Raw genomic sequence first — 19,491 nt, forward strand, 5'->3', positions numbered from 1 at the left:
GAAAGAGTTGACAGCAGTTTATACTACCAATCAATAGAAATACAATCAAAAACCATTTACAATCTAACTAAGGCAGCTTCAGAGCTATGGGGAATAAGTATGTTTTGAAGATCGTTTGACACTCAGAGGGTTGGAATTTTTTCTTAAATCTGAAGGCAGGATGTTACCAAGAACAGGGTCAACCACTGACAAGGTAAGTCATCTAAATGTTAGACTAAAGTAGGCCTTGGCCTGATGCAGCAGAGCTGTTCTAATGCTACTATATTATGTGTATTTCTTCAAATCCATTTTTCATGGGAACTGATAGGGATTGTTGGTTAACTTATCAGCAACTTCACTGATACATCTTCTCTTACCCTGAATATTCGGAGCTGACAAATTTTGATAGGAACCCGAGCCATAGAAAAACTAAGTTGTATTACTCAAGTGAATGTAAATCTAGTAAACTGATGGGCATATTTGGAATTCAGAGACCATGTTGTGGACATTGCCATACAAAAAAGACTCATGTATCCTCTAGAACAGCAGTCCCCAACCTTTTGGGCAGCAGGGACCAGTTCCGGGGGGAGGGGAGAGGTTTTTCCAGGGATCAGAGGAGGTGTGATTTCGGGTCCTGCCTGTATCCCATGGATGGGGCTTTGCTTATTTATGTGGCCAAGTTTCTGGCATGCCGCAGAGCTGTGCCACTCCACGACCCACGGATTGGAGGCCCCTTCTCTAGGATACCTTGACCATCCAGCTTACTTCATATTTTATTTGGTTTATTTGGTTATATTTTCAAACAAAGCATTAGACATGGTTTGAGCCTACCATCCTTATTTCATTAGAATGTTTCAGAAGATACTATGTTGGGGGTTAGTACTTTGCCAGCAAGCTGGCTTCCCACTTAATTATTACTTCTTATAAAAAAACAATCTTTAAAAAGAAATTGGTGAGACTAACTCCAAGCTTCAAGAGAGGCACCTATAGGCACGGTGCCAAGGAGTACTTTTGTGTGGTTAGCATCTTCACTGTCAAAGTCTACAAGTTGTACATGCCTTCACATTATGCTATACCATACCAATTATGACCCTATCACAAGGAATAGGAGAATAAAAACTGTCAGTGTAAAACTTCTTTACTAAAGAATCGTGTAAGATATTCTTGCTGGGATTGAGAGAAGCGTCTTTTGTGGCACAAATGTCCTCCATTGTTGTCCAGAATTAAATGCATTCCTTTACAAAAGCACAACTGTAGTAAAAATATTAGCATGCAGATGCTCTGGTGTTTTGTTAATGCATTTAATTAGACACAATACCTTCATTGTTCTTTTTCTTTTTCTTGTATAATGAATGTGCATTATGGTATAGAATTTGCTTAGTGTTAACAAGTAATTTTTTTTCCATCAAATCTTAATATGATTTTTATTTTAGCCTCAAAGTTTCTGTCTAACAAGATGTATGCTCAATTGCAACATATTAACATATCCATTCTAATTTTATACATTTAGAGTCAGCAAAAAAGTGGCTGAAGTTAAGGAAGGTGGCAAAAATATTATTAATGAAAACATGGCTTTTGGTTCCAAAGCCTTAATTGGGGCTGTCGTGATGAAGCAAAACTAATTTTAATGCCATATTTCATGCAATTAAAATTGGCAGCTGTTATTGAGTGAAGCATTGCACCTTAAAATATGAGTGACAATCAGCATTTTTAAAAGGCCACTGCTATCTTGATTGGATGTTGTCACTACTGCAAATGGGCAGCAGTCTATCAGTTGCAAATGAGGAACACATTGTGAAATCACAAGGAAATGTTACATTGTACATTTAGAATGTTAATATAATTTATTGCCATAGGCCGGGTATTAATAACTTGAAATGCTTTCTGCAATGATGAGGGTTCTCACAAATGTTCATCAGTCAGGCTCCATTGCTTCTTCATAACAACCTGAAAAGCACATCAGGGGAAAAAATGGGACACAGGTAAAAGCAACGAAAGAAACCACATCTGCCTTATCCTCATCTAAAGAAACGTCACGTATTACTTTGCACCCTATGTTAATATTGGTGGAAATCAATCACATCAGGAAAATCAGCATTCAGGTAACAGACAGGAAGCTTTGTGGGGTTTTGTAAAAGGATAAAGTCTTGCAATTTAATAAAGAAATATATGGTACATTTAAATATGATTCATCTTAAGTTTTGAATTGGGAATCATTTAGCAATTTCTGGTAATAGATTACCATAACAATCGCTTAAGGAACGTTGTCTTTCTAACGACTGACTTCAAGTGAATAAATAGATACACATCATCTTAATACAAATAATTTTATTAATAATAATATTTAATAATTAATAATTTCCTTTATTGTCAGTGCACAACATACATACAATGAACTTGTGTGGTACATTGCAATTTATAATTTTTAATAGTATGTGTGTGTGTGTGTGTTGCATTTGTGCTGATAAATATATACATATACATATACATATATATATAAAATATTAATTGTATATGTTTGTCTTAAGTTCAGTAAAAGGCAGATCTGTTGCAGTTGCATATAATCTATGGTTTTTGTGTGAAGCAGCTAACTGAAGGCAAGGGGAAGAAAGCACCATTGTTCTAACATTCTGTTTTTCACAGGCCCGTATTCATATCTCATCCTTGTTGTTTGCAGGAGAGGCAGATGTGAACCAGAACAATGGGACCTCCACTAAGAGCAGAGCGGTGACAGACTCCAAGGGCACAGCGGATCCAAAGAATGCCTGGAAGGAAGCCAACCCAGCTGACACAACTGGTCGCCCCCATTTGGTCCGCCTCTTTTCCCGAGATGCCCCAGGCAGAGAAGACAACACCTTCAAAGATCGGCCCTCTGAATCAGATGAGCTACAGACCATTCAGGAGGACAGTGCAGCAGCAGCAGCTTCTGAGAACTCGGATTTGATGGCTTCACAAAAACGATCCTCTTTCCGGCATGGTTCCAAACTTGCAACTGCAAGTACCATAGACCATGCTAGACATGGATCTCCACGAAGATACAGGGAACCAAGTCTACTTGATTCATTGGGCAGATTCTTTGGCGGTGACAAGCATTATCCGAGGCGGGGCAAGGTGAGCTCAGAGGAAAGGAGAACAGATTAGCAGCAAGAAATCTAAAAGGAGGGTGGGAGAAAAATCACAAGAACTGAATAATCTCCAAAGAGCAAGAATTGGCTTAGCCAAAAAGGATGTTGTGTATCAAGTTCTAATGCAATGTTGGTTATTAGTCCGAAGTTTAAAATAGTGCACGAGAAAATATCCCTACAAAAAATATAATACACTTGAGATGACTAGGAACATTGTCTTGTCCTTAATCTTCTAACTGGATGCCTCAGTTTTGATTGTTAGGATTTTTCAGAAGTCAGGATCTTTGTTGTTTACTTGTTGTAAAACTCACCTTGTGTATATTGAGAAAGGTGTAGTCTTCTGTTGATTTTCCCCCCCTCCTATCACACTGCTTGCAGAGTTTCTGAAAGCCTGGAGAAGAATCTTAGAATGTTTATAATTTGATGCAATACTTCTATGATATCTTTCTATGCAGTGATTTTGGTTAATTAAAGTGTATTAGTTTAATATCTGTTTTTGTTCCTGTGGTCAATTCCATGGCACTAGGCAGCATTAGAAGACTATTGCAATGCAGAGCAAATGTGAAATCCAGTCAAAGCCTAATATTCTCTTTTCCCTCAAACAAAATGAAAAGTGTGGTAAAATTAGACCATGCCTGTATTAAGTATATTTAACTGCACTTTTGACGAACATCAATTTTGTGGTGGAACATGAGAAATAACTCTTTTTACTTTTGAGTGGGGATGTTAGTAGAAAATATCATGCCCCTATGTAAACAATAGGAATGGGATAAAGAGAAAGCAAAACGAAGGTGCTGAGATGCTTGCCTGTTGTTTCATCTTTTAATGTTATATATCACTGTAATATTTTGTCTAAATCATTTCATTTTTTGGCTCTTCTAATTACTTCTTAAATTGCTTTCTGGTTGGATAGATTCTTTGCGGTGTAGGTAACGGTGCTAGAGGGCCAGCAAAGTGTAGAGCAAATCATTTGCATGGGAAAAGTCCAACCAATAGCATGTCCTGACCAAACTGGAAGGCATTCCTTAACCTATAGCCCAAACAAGCAATACCAGTTAGTGTGGACAATGTTGAGTTTGCTAATAGCTCAGCAGTCTTAAGAGCAGCAAGGCAGTTTCTTATATTGCTGTAAGAAAAGCCATGTTGATGTATTTTATTCCATTCTATATCTTTAGGCAAAAAATATCTTTTCTCTGCCACTGTATCTCTTTATGTGCTCAACGACTGAGTTCCACAATGTAGATTTATATCTACTGTCCATAAGTTAAATTCAATAGTGGTTTTATTGTTTGTTGCTTTGCTGTTCTGTTTCAAATCTTATTTGGGGGAAATACAGAAGCCTTAAGATATTTTAGTGCATCTCAGCACTAAATACGTCAGCTGGGATTGGAGAGTAAGAAACTTGGCACACTATTATAGATACAGGTGACTATTTCTACGAGTAATTCTTTATATCATGGTACTTGGCAGCCAGAACTAGAAGTTTGGGTGCTACAACTCTCTTTTTTAATAGGATATTGAATTGCTTCACAGTCTAGCTCTTGTAAAGGGGACTCACATTATATATTGAACAGCCTTGAAAGAGGAGAGCAAGAAAGTTACTGCAAGAACAATCAAGTGTAGTTAAAAAATCTCTCCTAAGATTCTTTTTCAGGGGAAGTTTGAAACTCTGTGTATTATTAGAGTGCTGCCGAGGCTGATCAATGGCCCCTGTTGTATATACAGAAACGTTTTGAAGTGGCAAAACTGACTGATATGGCATGCTTGTAAAATTACCTATTTATGATCAATGAAAAGAACATTATGATAATCAGTCAGTCACGATTTTGAGACACCATCCTTCACAAAGTTTTCATTTCAAGCCCCTAGTGGTAGGGAATTAAATCTGCTTCAAGCTGTAGATGGCTCTGTATTGAGCAATAACTGCTGTTTACCTTGTACAGTGGATTTGTATATAGACAAAAACAGTTTTGTATGATATATGATTGTTTTGCATGGTTGATTCATAGCTCACAGTTGTTAGTTTCCATTGCCTTCACTGATGCATTTCAATTGTCATAACCTAAAACTCAGTGCCTCAAGGACAGAAACTAAAAAGCTATAAACAGTTCCAAATATTGTCTAGCTGGAACAGAACATCTGCTTTTAAATGCTGGACTGTCGGTATTTGAGACAAAATCATTAACAAATGGCTATGCCATTGTGCAACAGTGTTATTTATTCTCTGAAATAATAATGCTGGTAATGAAAAATTATCCTAGAAATCCATTCCGGGAAAAATTCAATGCTGGAACTTAATTCAGTAAGTGCTATAAACTTGTGTTAATACTACGTGTGCATGTTTATGCTTTTAGGAAAACATAGAATTATTATCATCCTAGACTTTCTTGACTTTTGTGAGTGGCAGAAAAGGATTTGTCCATAACTATGTCAGAATAGCCAGAAATACACTTTATCCCTCCTATTAAATGTCTAAATATTGTATATAAATAGTTAACACAGTCAAGCACTGTAAATTTTGAAAGCATCTTGAAAGTGAAATCATGCTGCCCTTGTATTGTATTCAAAGAAGAAAATTCCTTGGCAATGAGAATCACGAGGGAGCAAACGCTCCGTCAATCCTGAGAAGTAATTCAGACAAGAAAAACACTCATGAGTACACACTCCATCTTTAATGTAAAGTTACATTAAGAGAATTCTTGCCTGTCAGTATCTCCCCTCACTTTTACAGTGCAAGAAGCTAAGAAGGAAGAACCTTCTGAAGTGTTTATCATGCATCTCTTCCTTTTGTGGGCTCAGATGCCTCTTATCTTATCGTTCTTCCACCTGACACTCAAGGTCATTCCCACATACAATGTACTCAAGGACCTCTCTTCAAATGGAACAAACAAATTAAAATTATGACCATATACCTCTGTAAAAACTTCAGATCCTATTTAAGTGAAAAGTATTTTGGATTTGTAAAGTTATAAGACGGAAGAGCTTCTTGAGCCACCAGAAAAGTTATCTAAAGTCAGTTGGAAAGGATTCCCAGAGTTCAATGTAAGTTAGGATGATGATTAAATCCCTTCCCCAAGCAATGCAATCCTAGTTTATATAACTGATCTGCCCACATCAGTGAATGTTGGAATGCAGCAAACACAGTAACCCTTTTGTCCAGAGAAGCTGCTGACATTCAGTGAAAGAGCATTATAAATTCTTCACAGGGAGACATTTTCTTATTAATATCCAGGGATGAAAAAACACAATGTTTGAATAATAATATGCTTTGTTTAAAGAGAGTAGGATGGAGGAAAGCCTGAAGAATACTTACTTTGTTTCTACCTCCTCTTCATCGTTGCAGGATGCAGATTCTCTTGTTGTTTAAGAAACGTGAAAGGAAGGAATAGGAAAATAATAAAAGGCATGAAACTGAATATATAACTATAGGCACCTTTGTGGCAGGACACAAATAACCTATATATCATCTTAAATATATGCATAGTGAGAAATTACAGATATACAAGATATACAAGATATACAATAGCAGAGTTGGAAGGGACCTTGGAGGTCTTCTAGTCCAACCCCCTGCCTAGGGAGGAAACCCAATACCATTTCAGACAAATGGCTATCCAACATCTTCTTGAAGACTTAATAGTTGAAGTTAATGGAGAACAAATCTGAGGGTTGAAATTGTTGGTCTGGTTGTCATATAAGTTGACCCCAAATCACCTCTATGACATGTTTAAGTAAAAATCAAGTAACTGCAACATTAACAACCACATTTCCAAAGAAACCCTATGAACTGAATTTTATGGAATGGCAAAGGATAGGCGCTTCCCCAAAGATGTTTTTCACCATTAAGGAAGAGTAATTTGTCTAAGATGGCTATTTGTACCTCAGATGGCAACCTCCAGTCAAATGGTTTTGACAATTTAAAATGAATATCCAGCTGACACAGAGGGGTATTTTTACAAATAAGTTTTATTAAAAGAAGGTCTCACGCAGATTTTAAAAACTACAGAAATGTAAAATAAATAGAATGAGGAACAGATTATAAAAGGATAAAAGAAAAAGTGAACAATAACAAAAATGGAAAATGTCTAAAGAAGCCATTTCTGATTTTTCTTTGCAGCTGTTGCAAGCATAGCAATTATCACTTCCACCCTCCCATATTGCATAGCTCCTTTCTTCCCATAAACTAACTTTTTTTTAATCAATACATCCTGAAATCAGCAGTTCATTTTTATTCATTTTCAGCAAAACCATTATAAAGGGTTTCCAGTCTTTTATAAAAGTAATGCAGTTGTCTCCTTAATTAAACAATTTAGCCATTTCTACAAACTCAGTCATTTACAATACATTCCTCCATTATTCATGTTTCTATAGTCCAGCACCGAGATATTTTTTATTGTTATATTATAAGCCTGTTTAGTTTCAAAACTTCTTAATTCCAAATAATAACATTTTATAGAATAACCCGGGGGGGGGGGGGGGAGATGATGCACGTAGTGGCAAATATGGTGTTTAAGCAAGCATTCACCAGGATTCACTGAAGTGAATCATACATTATCATATCAAAGAGTCAGTTCAATGGACGATTTTCGAAAGCTGGATTAGATCCTTGTGCATTTGAAAAAATGACTCTGTTTTCATGATAGAACATAAAATTATTTCTTTATATCAAAGTATTACCTTCTGATACCTTCTTACTCAGATTATTATTTTATTAACCATTTAAAATTAGTTTGTCATTTTAAGCCCATAACAGTTACAGGATGGTCCTATGAGTTAGTTACACAGAATGCAAATGCACCCTTTTGTGGCATGAAACTTGGAGATCTTTCATTGACCTGATTATGAATAGGTCAATAAATAGGTCAACTTCTAAATAACTTACTGAGAGCCAATTTGGTGTAGTGGTTAAAACACCAAGGTAGAAACTGAGAGACTCAGTTTGATTTTGTATTTTATTTTGTAGCAGTTAACTGGAAGAGGTGGATTTTAAGTGACCCCAATTCCTTTTGTAAACCCAGAATACAACCATTTACACTGCACTCCAGAATGGCTTTGGCAATCCAGATTCCAATGACATGTCAGCATCTAAACTGTTTCAGTTTAACAACTAAATTGCTACTCAGGAGCTATGCACTGGTGAAAACATACTCGAATTTTTTAGGCTTCATGACCTAACAGACACATTTTTGTATTTAATGTAGCGTCTAAATATTTTATATAATTAAATTCTCAAAAATAGGTGCATCTAAAATCGATGGAAATATTTTACAGTTAAGCTTCGGATAATTTACATTTGGTCAATAAGAAACTGGACAGGAATATTTCAGGAATAAAAAGCTTGGGTTTTTTTCCCCTCAGAACATATGTTAGATCATCGTTAATATGAATTGAATGATATAAGTCACATTCAGACAATCATCTCTTGATTTATTAACCTAAAATATTCATTGTTCTTTTGTAAACACCTTCCATCCTTTACTTCTCTCTTTGCAACAAGCCTTGAGTAAACCAGAGAGTCCTTGTGTTTCTATCTGGGGTATTCAGAAGAAGCTAACGTCGCATATTATTGTTCAATTTGCTTCATTGTTATGAATCTTATAATTGTAATTTATTGGTTCAACAATTCCAATGATGTCAGAAGTTGTGGTTCACCAGGGACTTCTTATTTAATCACAGACCACTCAAAGTGGAAAGTAAAATGAAATGAAGCAAAGACTTGTTTCAGTTTAATGGTAATAGCTATAATAGACTGTACTTTCAGTGCAATGTATTTGGAGAAATTAGCCACATCAATAGGACCTTTTCGTTTTCACTCTTAAGTCTTTCAATATGTATATTATACTTTCTGAAAGAAATGATGTACTGTGACTTTTTCTTATTTCAAAACTTTGTTGTGTCTATAAAAATCTTGTAGATTTTGTGCGACTGAGATATAAATTGTAGCATTGTAAAATATATAATCAACGGTACTAGCTTTCCACAGTCTGTGATTATCAACATGATTTTGTTTCAATATTTGATCTTCGTAAGCATTGGCAAAGGACTTCTTAAGCACCTTTCTCACTGCAAAATGGTGTACTAAGTAGTTAATACGTTATGTTAATACATTAACATCTTATGTTCATTGTCACATATTTTCATACTGTATTCTGTTGATCGGGATCAAGAACGATGTGGGTTTTAAAAGGTAGCTGATTTGAGGTGAGAAGAATACGAAAATGTAAAATAGATAACTGTAACAAGCTTCAAATAAAATGGATCGTGTTAAAGGGATCTACAGTTTGGCTCAATTAAATAAATGAATAAATAACCCTCAGAATGTACACATTGCTGATATGTAATAATTCAGCCTTCAGAGATTGCTACAAAATGTGCTTGCCTCTTACTGGATTTTTTTATAGTGTTCTCTATGGAAACCACTCTTTTCTCCCACTATAGCCATAAATTGTGCTCTTAACTACACTTACTACCGTCCAAACCATGCTGAAAACCATCATTTGCTCTTCTAAAATGTTCAGAGTTGGTGAAATGAGATCTTTAGATTTGCAGATCTGATTTCTGCAGCAGACTGAGAATCCTAGGACGTGGACCTTTTGACTGGATTTCCTGTGGTCTTGATCGAATATTTAGATCAGTTCAGACTCTGACAGGTTCAAACTGCTCTTTATTGGGGTTAGTGATTAGAAGAAATGAAAAATGGGGGGGGGTAACATTTTCTGCTTTTAATTGGTAACTACCCCACTCTCAACATGCAACCTCTAAAGATTAAATCTGATAAAATGTATACTTGGGCAAAAACAAAATCAGATTCTGCAATCACATTAGCTGAAGTTTGACCAATGTTTTGATATCAAAATATATATATAATTTCCCTCCCACATGAAATGCTTTACTTCTGACAGCCAACTCTCTAGCTCTCCAAGCAAGCTTGGGAATTAATCCTTTTTTTTTTTAATTAAATAGCAAGCATGAAATTCTCTAAAGAAAACTAAGGTATAAGAAAAAATATTTCTGTAAACAACACTATCTTTCATTAAGATTCTCTTTTTGAGTTGAATCTGGGGATTCAAATGTCCTGCAGCATAAGATGATAGAATTCATAATAGGGAAGTATTGAATATACACAAATGAAAAACTCTTAATACTTCAGGGCATGATTCAAAACAAAAAACTTTTTAAGAGAAAGTCACATCAACTGAAGTTATGAACCAAGATTCTCTTTGCTTGTCAACAACTCATTTGGAATCTGCTAATGTTGACATAGGCCTCTGAACAATATTTGAAATGTTTTCCAGACACCAATATGAAATTTGGAGGAGTAGGGCATGAATAGGACATGAGTACAGTGCATAGGATAGGAATGTAGTCAGGCTTCCCTGTTACGGTTGCTCAGCAACTGGTAGAGCAAAGCATATTACTACTGATGTGGCTATACAGCCAAAGCGATTAGCTTTAGCCTTCCTCAAATTAAAACCACTCAAGATAGTAACCACTATTGTATTTTTGAAAGCAACCTCCACTGGTTGGAGATTGTCATTTAGACAAATTGCATGACAAATTCCAATCTTTTTTGCTTTCTGAAGCCAAAAATCAAGATGTCCAATCAACAGTAAAGGAGAAAGAAGGAATTTCAACTATTAAGCACAATTTCAAATATATACCATGAATTTGACTAATAGCTGCCCATATGCAGAAGAATACTATAGATACAGCTTTTACATATTGACCAGTGGTTCTTAATAAATCTGGTAATCTGCAATAATAATATAAGCTCAGGATTAAAATGTATATTTTGTTATCAAAATTTTGCACAATACCATACAAAAAAGCAGGGCGAGGATTCCCTGCTCATCCCAAAAAGTTACTTTTATGTGCCCAATTGTTTATGTTGTGTATTTTTAATGTTTTGGATAATAATTCCAAACAAACTTATGGGACTGCAGCATATTTTTGTCCACACGGTTCTGTCTCCAGTTCTCTAGTCACAGACTCTGAATGTTCTAAAAGACCCAAATTCAACTTTTTAGTTGAATGAAGCTTTCTGTTGTAAAAGTGAGGAAATACTTACCAAAATTTGAGAGCACAGAACCCCATGCTTTAGTTGCCAATGGATTTCTGATTTAAGTTAGGCAACTTCTTTAATCCATGGCTTGGCACTTTGATCTCTTCAGGGCTGCCTTTTCTAGCCAATTTTGACCCAACCCATTAGATCTAGCAGGGAGAAACCTCTCCTACCCCCACACTTTAGGAAAGTTCAGAGAGTGATGCAAGGGAAGATTGCTTTACTACTTGGTTGACTGACTGATTAATTGATTGATTGGATGATTAATTGATTGATTGATTGACTGACTGATTGATTGGCTGATTGATTGACTGACTGACTGACGGATGGATTGGACTGCAGTGTCAATGGTAGAGAAGCCTCTTTGGGGCAAATTGTCTGGTTCACTCTTTGCCACTTTTCCATATATTTCTAAAGAGCGAGATTCCTTTTTAGAGCTGAACTGAACTATTGGCGCCATCTATTTTTTTAATATTTGTTGTGTTGCATTTTCATTTTTATAATGTGGTTGTTTTTACATTGTATTTTTTTAATGGGAGCTGCCCAGAGAAGTTCTCTTATTGAGGTAGCATATAAATAAATGCATAAATGCATGTTTCTACTCAATACTAAACAGTGTTTACCCTTTTAGGAAGAAAAAATAATAATGCAAAGCAAACAAAATATCCCCAGCATACCTCAGAAGAAAGTCATCCTCTTACCTATCTCAGTTATATATTCATACAACCTAACTCTGGTAAGAACTGTTGCAATTAGCACTGATCAATGCAGCCTATTCATTTAAGTCCTATTCAGTTTTACACCATGTGAACTAAACATTGCTTCTGATAATGCATCCAACAGGGACCCACAGTCATATGTAAAAGCACCAGAAGGCAGGACAAGAAGCAATGCATGATGCCAGTGAGTGAGTGTGCATTGGCTATAGCTGAAAATTGTTCATCAGGATGGCCCATAGCCAGTTTAAATCTCTCCCCTTTAATGTGCAATTAGAAAGAGAAGCAGGAAATACCATCTTCCTTAATGATGTCCATGGGTGAAGGTAGCATATGCAAGTATACTCCTCAACTTACAGCTATTCGTTTAGTGACCATTCAAAGTCACAGCATCACTGGAAAAAGTGACCATTTTTCACATTTAATGACTGTTGTGGCTTCCGCATGGTCACATGATCAAAATTTGGACACTTGCCAACTGGCATGTATTTCCGACATTGCAGTGCCGGGGCGTGTGTGTGTGTGTGTGTGTGTGTGTGTTATGTGATCACTTCTGATAAGCCAAGGAAGTGGGGGGGCAGATTCACTTAACAACCGTATTGCTGAGTTAACGACTGCAAGGATTCACCTAACAACTGCCACAAGAAAGATCGTAAAACGGGGCTAAACTCAGTCAACAAATGCTTAGCAGCAGAAATTTTGAGTTTGATTGTGGTTGTAAGTCGAGGATTCCACTGAGTTGAAGGTAACCTGGAAAAGTAGTTGAAAACTTCATCCGATGTAGAAATTTGCAATTGAATGTCTGAACAGGATCCATTGTAATGATCATGTAATATTTAACAGTTCTGTTTGCAGGCCGATGTTCAGGGACTAGTTATGAAAATCGTAACTACATATGTAGTGTATCTGAAAAAACTGAACTGTTCCATACAGGGACTTTGGAAGAAGCGTTTCTCTCAAGCTGATCAGACTGGGAGGCAGTCTTGATGAAAATTCAGGGCCTTCTCAGTAGCTACTCCTAGGATTTGGAACTTCTGACCCATGAGGCAAATTTGCTCTTTCTTCATCGTCTTTCCAACAGCAGACAAATACATTATATTCAAGAGGGCTCTACTGTCAATGCATTTAAAAAAACACTATTTTTTTATGTTTTCGTCTTCAAAGTGTTATTCCCACACTATGGCAGGGTCCACTTATGATGCTTTTATATTTTATGTTTTCAATGCATACAAATTATCAAATTACTTAGGGTAACTTACAGAAGTTAAACTACCACCAAATTTAAAATATTTGAAAGTCAAAACAAGCACACTTACAACATTCTTTAATAAGAATTGTAAATCTAGCAGAGGGATAAGATGGCTTGTACTAACATTTAATGTTACCAGAGGAGAAATTGTTTGCTAATAAAAGGATATCTTTGCCCGAGGCTAAAATACTACATAGAAGAATATCATTCCCAAGTATGAACAAACAAGTTTAGTTTCAGCCACTGGGAAGGCCTTTTACCTCAACCTGAGGTGGTATTCAGCAGGTTCTGACCAGTTCTGGAGAACTGGTAGTGGAAATTTTGAGTAGTTCGGAGAACCAGTAAATATCACCTCTGACTGGCCCCACCCCCATCTATTCTCTGTCCCCCGTGTCCCAGCTGATCGAGAGGGAATGGGGATTTTGCAGTAATCTTCTCCTGGAGTGGGGAGGGAATGGAGATTTTACAGTATGCTTTCCCTGCCATGCCCACCAAGCCATGCTCACCAAGCCACATCCACAGAACTGGTAATAAAAAAAATTGAATCTCACCACTGACCTCAACTACATAAACACATCCAGAAGGATCTCTCCATCAAGACTGACTGGTACTCCTGAGGAAACTTGAACAAATACTTTGAATCATGCCCAGGAAGAAATGGGTAGCAATTGCAGGCCTTGTAGAAAGATATGATATGATCCTGCCTGAAAGTACCCACCTACAATCTTAAAATTGCATTCTGGAACAGAAGTAGATTTCAAAGAATCTCCAACAAACAGAGTGGTTTCCAATATTCCAGTTTGGGTACACCTAACACATGTATGTAACACATAATGATCCAATCTGACCTTCCTAGGAACATTTCAGCTAGCATAACTTTATTTGGCTCTTTTTGTTGGCACTCATATTTTATATAATTTGTATAATTGCTAGTTTTCTTCTGAAAGATCAATTAAATAAATGTTGGCTATATTAAATTAGAACTTAATTCTGGAAAGAGTAATTTCAATCAGACAAAGACAAATATTGTTCTAGATAATGTCCAATGCAAAGGGAAGTAATAATTCTCTAGAATAACACAGATAACACAATATTGTTGGTGGATGCTTCCAATTGATTCAAAAGAGACATTTTAAATCACACAGCCACAGCCACTGGAGAAATATGGTTTCTTTAAGGGGACCACTGAGAAAAGATGCAGCTGCTTTAAAAAAATGTGCTGTACTTATGCTTCCACATATTCTGAAGCTTCTCTTCTAAGTCATCTCAAAGTATGCACAGTCCAATTACATAATACAAGAGCTTTAAATATGGTCTGCAAAACATTGACTAATCACTAAATGGAAAGAAAGGTTCAAGATGAATTACATCGTTGCTGCCAGCTAGTGGTTTGTCATGGTTCTTCATCCTAATTTAGTAACCTTACTAATAAATTATATGTTTATAATTTTCTAGTTTGACTAAATATTGAAATAAATATTATCAGAAAATCTTCTGAAATAATAGTTTTTCATTACAGAATATTTTAGCATTCTTTCATATAACTAATTTTCTTTCACTGAGTTTCAGAACTTCAATAGTTCTTTAAAAATCACATTACTTGTAAACCCATAACATAACAGAAGGACTATACTTTTCAAAATAAAAAAGTGGAACTTCAAGAATTATTACCAGGCATAAATTGTGGACAGTCTGAAACTGTCTGTGCTCAAACAGGACTTATCTACCAACCTATCCTATTTCACAGTACGCTTGGAGGATTAAATGTACTCTAGTTTAATATTCACTTTTATCAAGAGTATTACAGTTTTTTGAATTTTATCACATTTGTACGTGCAAGAAGCCCTGGTTTGAATGCATAGTGCCCCCACCCTCAAAAATAGGGTCATTTTGTTTTAAATAATACAAATTTTATCTGGTTTTTTTTCTCTCAGTTCTATTTCTTATTCAATGTGTAATTTTAAAAAATGTATGCTAGATATAACGAAAAACAACAACAATATCTTCTTCAAAACTTAAAGACGAATACATTTACTGTATTCTAACCTTGTACTGCAATTATTTGCTCGATTTTCAAAATGTGCACCAAAAATCTTTGCTACACGTTGCAACAAGCCCAATTTTCATTGTGGAATCTAATACAAAGGTAAATGTTATTTTCTGTTTATGTATTGTAATTATATGGATCTTTTTTTTATCTGCAACCTTTTTTCTTGCTTTTGTCATAGCCAGTTTATTTTAATAATTGTTTTAATTACCTTTTGAGGTTTTCTTTCTTCATTGTATAATCACTATCATTTGTGTTGCCGATGTAGGGCATGTATGTCTATGAATCTGTGTATCTGCATGTTGATTCACCATTAAATACATTTTTAGAAAAAGACAAAATGTTAAATTTCACTGAAATACGGTAGACTGCTAGGCATATGCAACTATCAGTGGCATTTGCTAGAGAACAGCACAGCAGGCAAACATTGCATATGAAAAGAAATAAGGCCAGGCTGCAACTCTGTAATTATTTACAAAACCATCATACCTGTGGTGAAAATCATACTTTTTACTTGCAGAAGACCTAAATAGGCTCAGATTGCCCATTTCAAAAACTCTAGCCGAAATTGTAATAATGAAATTACAATTGTCATGGCAGAGTTCTTCCTGAGTGAGATGAATTTCTCAATATACTTTGGGTATATAATGTACTGCCCAGATAAAGAGCCTTACTAATAATGCAATTTGCTTTGGCACTTCTGGGATCTTCTGCTAATGGAACAAAGCAGATTTTCAAAGAAACTATCCCAGCAGTGTTTTTTTCCCCATGCTATCTTTCCCCTTAGAGTTACCTGTTTCTGTTCAGATGCAATACAGATATTATATTTCCCAGATGTAGGTACTAGAATGACAGTGATTTAAAGAATATAAGAAAGGGCCTAAATATAGCCTTTTCCAACCAAGAGTTTTCAGAATTTGGGGTTATAAATGCTGGTTTTTTTCCCTGCCAGCTTGAAATATCTCCAAAACATAGGATTGAAATTGGACTGTAGTTTATGCAACCTATCAGTCGTCCTTTCTCAATGACAGGAAATGTCCATTATTTGTGTCTTAAATTCTTACTTTTAAAAATGTCTTTTTTCCCCCTCACAATGCCTTTTATCTAGCACTAATTATTTACAAAGTCCTGTTGTTTTAGTAAAGATTTGGCAGGGAAGCAGTGCCGGATTCCCTTGTAGTTTTAATTGACTAAGTAAAGGACCCATGGCAGTTATATTAGTGCCATCGGTATTGGAGAGAAATTAGTTACATAGCTGCAACTTATATAGCTGCACCAGTTGAAATACTGTCTTCTCAACAAGTAACCAAGGTCCACAATGTTCATGCTTCATTTGTTCTTGCAAATGCATCACTGATAGTTCTTCAATAGCAAAAACTCAGAATAAGGCTTTGTTTGGCACGAGTCAAGAAAGAAATGAGCAATTTAATTTTATTTTTCAATGCATTTGTCACGTCTACACAACTCTCTCATATAGCGACTCTGGGGCATACATCATAAAACTGATACATAAAAACCGTTAAACACCTCTATTTCAATTCAAATATTTTTTAAAAACCCTAAGATTTCAGATAACGAGAACTGAGCGGCTTGTGATCCTAAAAGAAACCAAAAAAGGTAACAACTATGCTTTTGATACGGCTACAAAGATATTGGAGAACACACAGCTTTCAGATGTCAGAATCAATTTCAAGGATAAGAAGAGCCCTCTCTTTGTAGCCCATCTTCTTTAAGAGAAAAAGGGGAAGCCAGGCAGTTGAAAACAACAACAACAACAAAGCTTTACAGCCCCAACTTTCTTCTCCATTCCCCCCAGTACTTTAGTTAGATGACTGGCAGGTTTAAAGAGCTTTCAATCTGGAGTCACCCCACCACTCAGCTCTTATCTACTAGCTTTTATCTACCTGAAAGTGTCTGGTTGCCTTGGTAATTCTTGTTGCTTAGTTACAAGAGATGGAGATGGCCCCCATCTCCTGTGTTTCAGCAGAACTGGTTCCCCAGGCAATTGAAGGCAGTCTGGATTTTTTTTTTTTTATGAAGGCACCTGAGACCGAAGTGTGCCAATCTTATTTGTAAAACCAAATCTGTTCAAACCAAACAAATAGACGGTAAGATGGCCACCGTTCAGCTTGGAGCTTCCAATTACTGAAGTCTTCCCCCAACCTGGTGCCTTCAGGATGAGAGACATCCCAGAATTTCTACAGCATACATTGAGAGAGAGAAAATCCCACTGCAGCAGTTGCAGGCTGGATGTTTGTAGGAGTCCTCTTGAGTTTCATTTTCATTCATGACCAGGATATATCTCTTTTCTTGCCTGTGGTTGAAAACTGGCTATTGGAAAAGGAGATCGGATGTTTAAAATGAATTAAAAATGGAAAGTCTTTCTCCAGAGAACACCCTGAGAACCACTAAGCATTGTTAGGTAGTGAGGTAGTGTTAGGTAGTAGAGAACCACTAAGCATTGTTAAGTAGTCTGTCAACAAGTCTTCCTTCGCTGTCTGTCAACAAGTCTTCCTTCGCTGGACAAGTCTGTCAACAAGTCTTCCTTCACTGGATAAAGCAGGAATGGCAGGATTTCGAAAAGTTTTAGTTTTACATTTACTGCATTTCCAATCTATGTCTTCCTTCCTTCCTTTCTCTTTCCCTCCCTTCCCTCCCTCCTTTCCTTCCTTCCTTCCTCTCTTTTTCTTTCTCCCTCTCTCTCTTCCTTCCCTCCCTCCCTTCCTCTCTTCCCTCCCTCCTTTCCTTCCTTTCTCCTTCCTCTCTCCCTTCCTTCCTCCCTCCCTCTCTTCCTTCCTTCCCTCCCTCCCTTCCCTCCTTTCCTTCCTCTCTCCTTCCTTCCCTCCCTCCCTCCCTTCCTCCTTTCCCTCCCTCCTTTCCTCCCTCCCTGACTCCCTCCCTTCCTTCCTTCATAAAGAATTCATTTTCACAGCATCTGAGTGATCACTCAAAAAAAAGCCAGTCATTCACTTGGTTTTAAAAGGACGTTTCTTCCATAATTCAGCATTTTCTTTCCACTGACTTGGTTTAGTTTACCATGTGGATATGGTTGAATTGCATTTGCTGAGTTGATAAAAACTATTCCAACTTGTGATGGTTACTTGAGAGGAAACATTTTCAGAAATTTGAGGGTGGTGGAAGAATAACAAAACCATTAAATCTCCAATCTGCTCACAGAAAGCCATCTGTGGAATAATTGGTGCAGGGTGAAGAAGAATAGCTTTTAACTAAAATCCAGCACTGAAAGTTGTAGTCTCCAGTTACGCAGTCAAAGCCCAGTAAAAAAAAACCCGCTTTGTTTAATTCTAATATTTAACGCTCAATAGATGTAATCAAGAGAGCCAGATTGTATTTTTGCTTGTATGGTTTTGATCTCTTACAGAATATTCAAATCTGCGTCTCTGCCTCAGGCTAATGTTTCACGGGCTTCTTACTTTGTCTCCAAACATTTATCTAATAGGCATCTTTGAACAAGATGGGTCTCTAACATATCCTTTATCCTGGCCTGTTAGCTCAAATCTGTACTGTGGCAACACATGATTCAGGATGTATTAAGAAATTATGACCATCCAGCCAGAGCCAAAAAAAATATATTTCTTTAAAGGAAGCTGTCTCTTTTCTTCCCACATCAAGAAAAATCTGCAGTGGCACACACAATCAAAGATGGTGCTATCGTGAATGGAGCCAGTATATTTATCTACCCCATTTGTTCCTTCTTTTTTAAAAATTTTCTCACCATCCACCCTTGGATATAAATTGTAATGGACTCCCACAAGGATTGATCTAAAGAGCCTCATTTTCACAGACCCTCTGTAGAATTTCATCTTAACAATGGACATCAGAAGAGACAATGGACCATCTGATAAACAGTTGACATGAAACAGTGGGAAGTTAGCAGACTCTATATGTCAAAAATGGTATAAGGTCTCCTCCTTGAACAGGAGGTTCGACTAGAAGACCACCAAGGTCCCTTCCAATTCTGTTATTCCATTATTCTCTTTGGGACCAATCTTTCCTTACAGGAGTGACTGGATCAAATCAGCGCTGAAATTTGCATCACCTGCAGAGGTGGAATGCTATCAATTCGGACCAGTTTGCCCCAACCGGCAATAAAAATGCTACCGTTCACTCGAACCAGTAGTAAAAAAAAAATGCTACTGGTTCGGGCGAACCAGTTTTTCCAACAACCAGCTGTGACACATGATTTATATTAGGTAGAAAGCAGGATTTCCCCCTCGCTGTTTGCTTACCTTTGCAGTTGCGCTCTGCGCATGCGCGGAAGGTCCTGTGCATGCACGGAGGCACTTGCTCACATT

At 36.7% G+C, this 19,491-nt stretch overlaps 1 protein-coding gene across 2 annotated transcripts in view; it reads left to right on the plus strand.

Moving 5' to 3' along the window:
• Positions 1-19,491, plus strand: part of MBP (myelin basic protein) — a 151,570-nt gene that overhangs the window by 112,922 nt on the left and 19,157 nt on the right. For both annotated transcript variants that reach the window (XM_081951704.1, XM_081951703.1), the window contains exon 4: positions 2,657-3,090. In XM_081951704.1, coding sequence (XP_081807830.1) covers positions 2,657-3,090 — 434 coding nt within the window. The remainder of the gene's footprint in view (positions 1-2,656; positions 3,091-19,491) is intronic.

This window comes from Natrix helvetica (assembly GCF_964273705.1).
Source record: "Natrix helvetica genome assembly, chromosome: 4".
In the NCBI taxonomy this organism is placed as follows: domain Eukaryota; kingdom Metazoa; phylum Chordata; class Lepidosauria; order Squamata; family Natricidae; genus Natrix; species Natrix helvetica.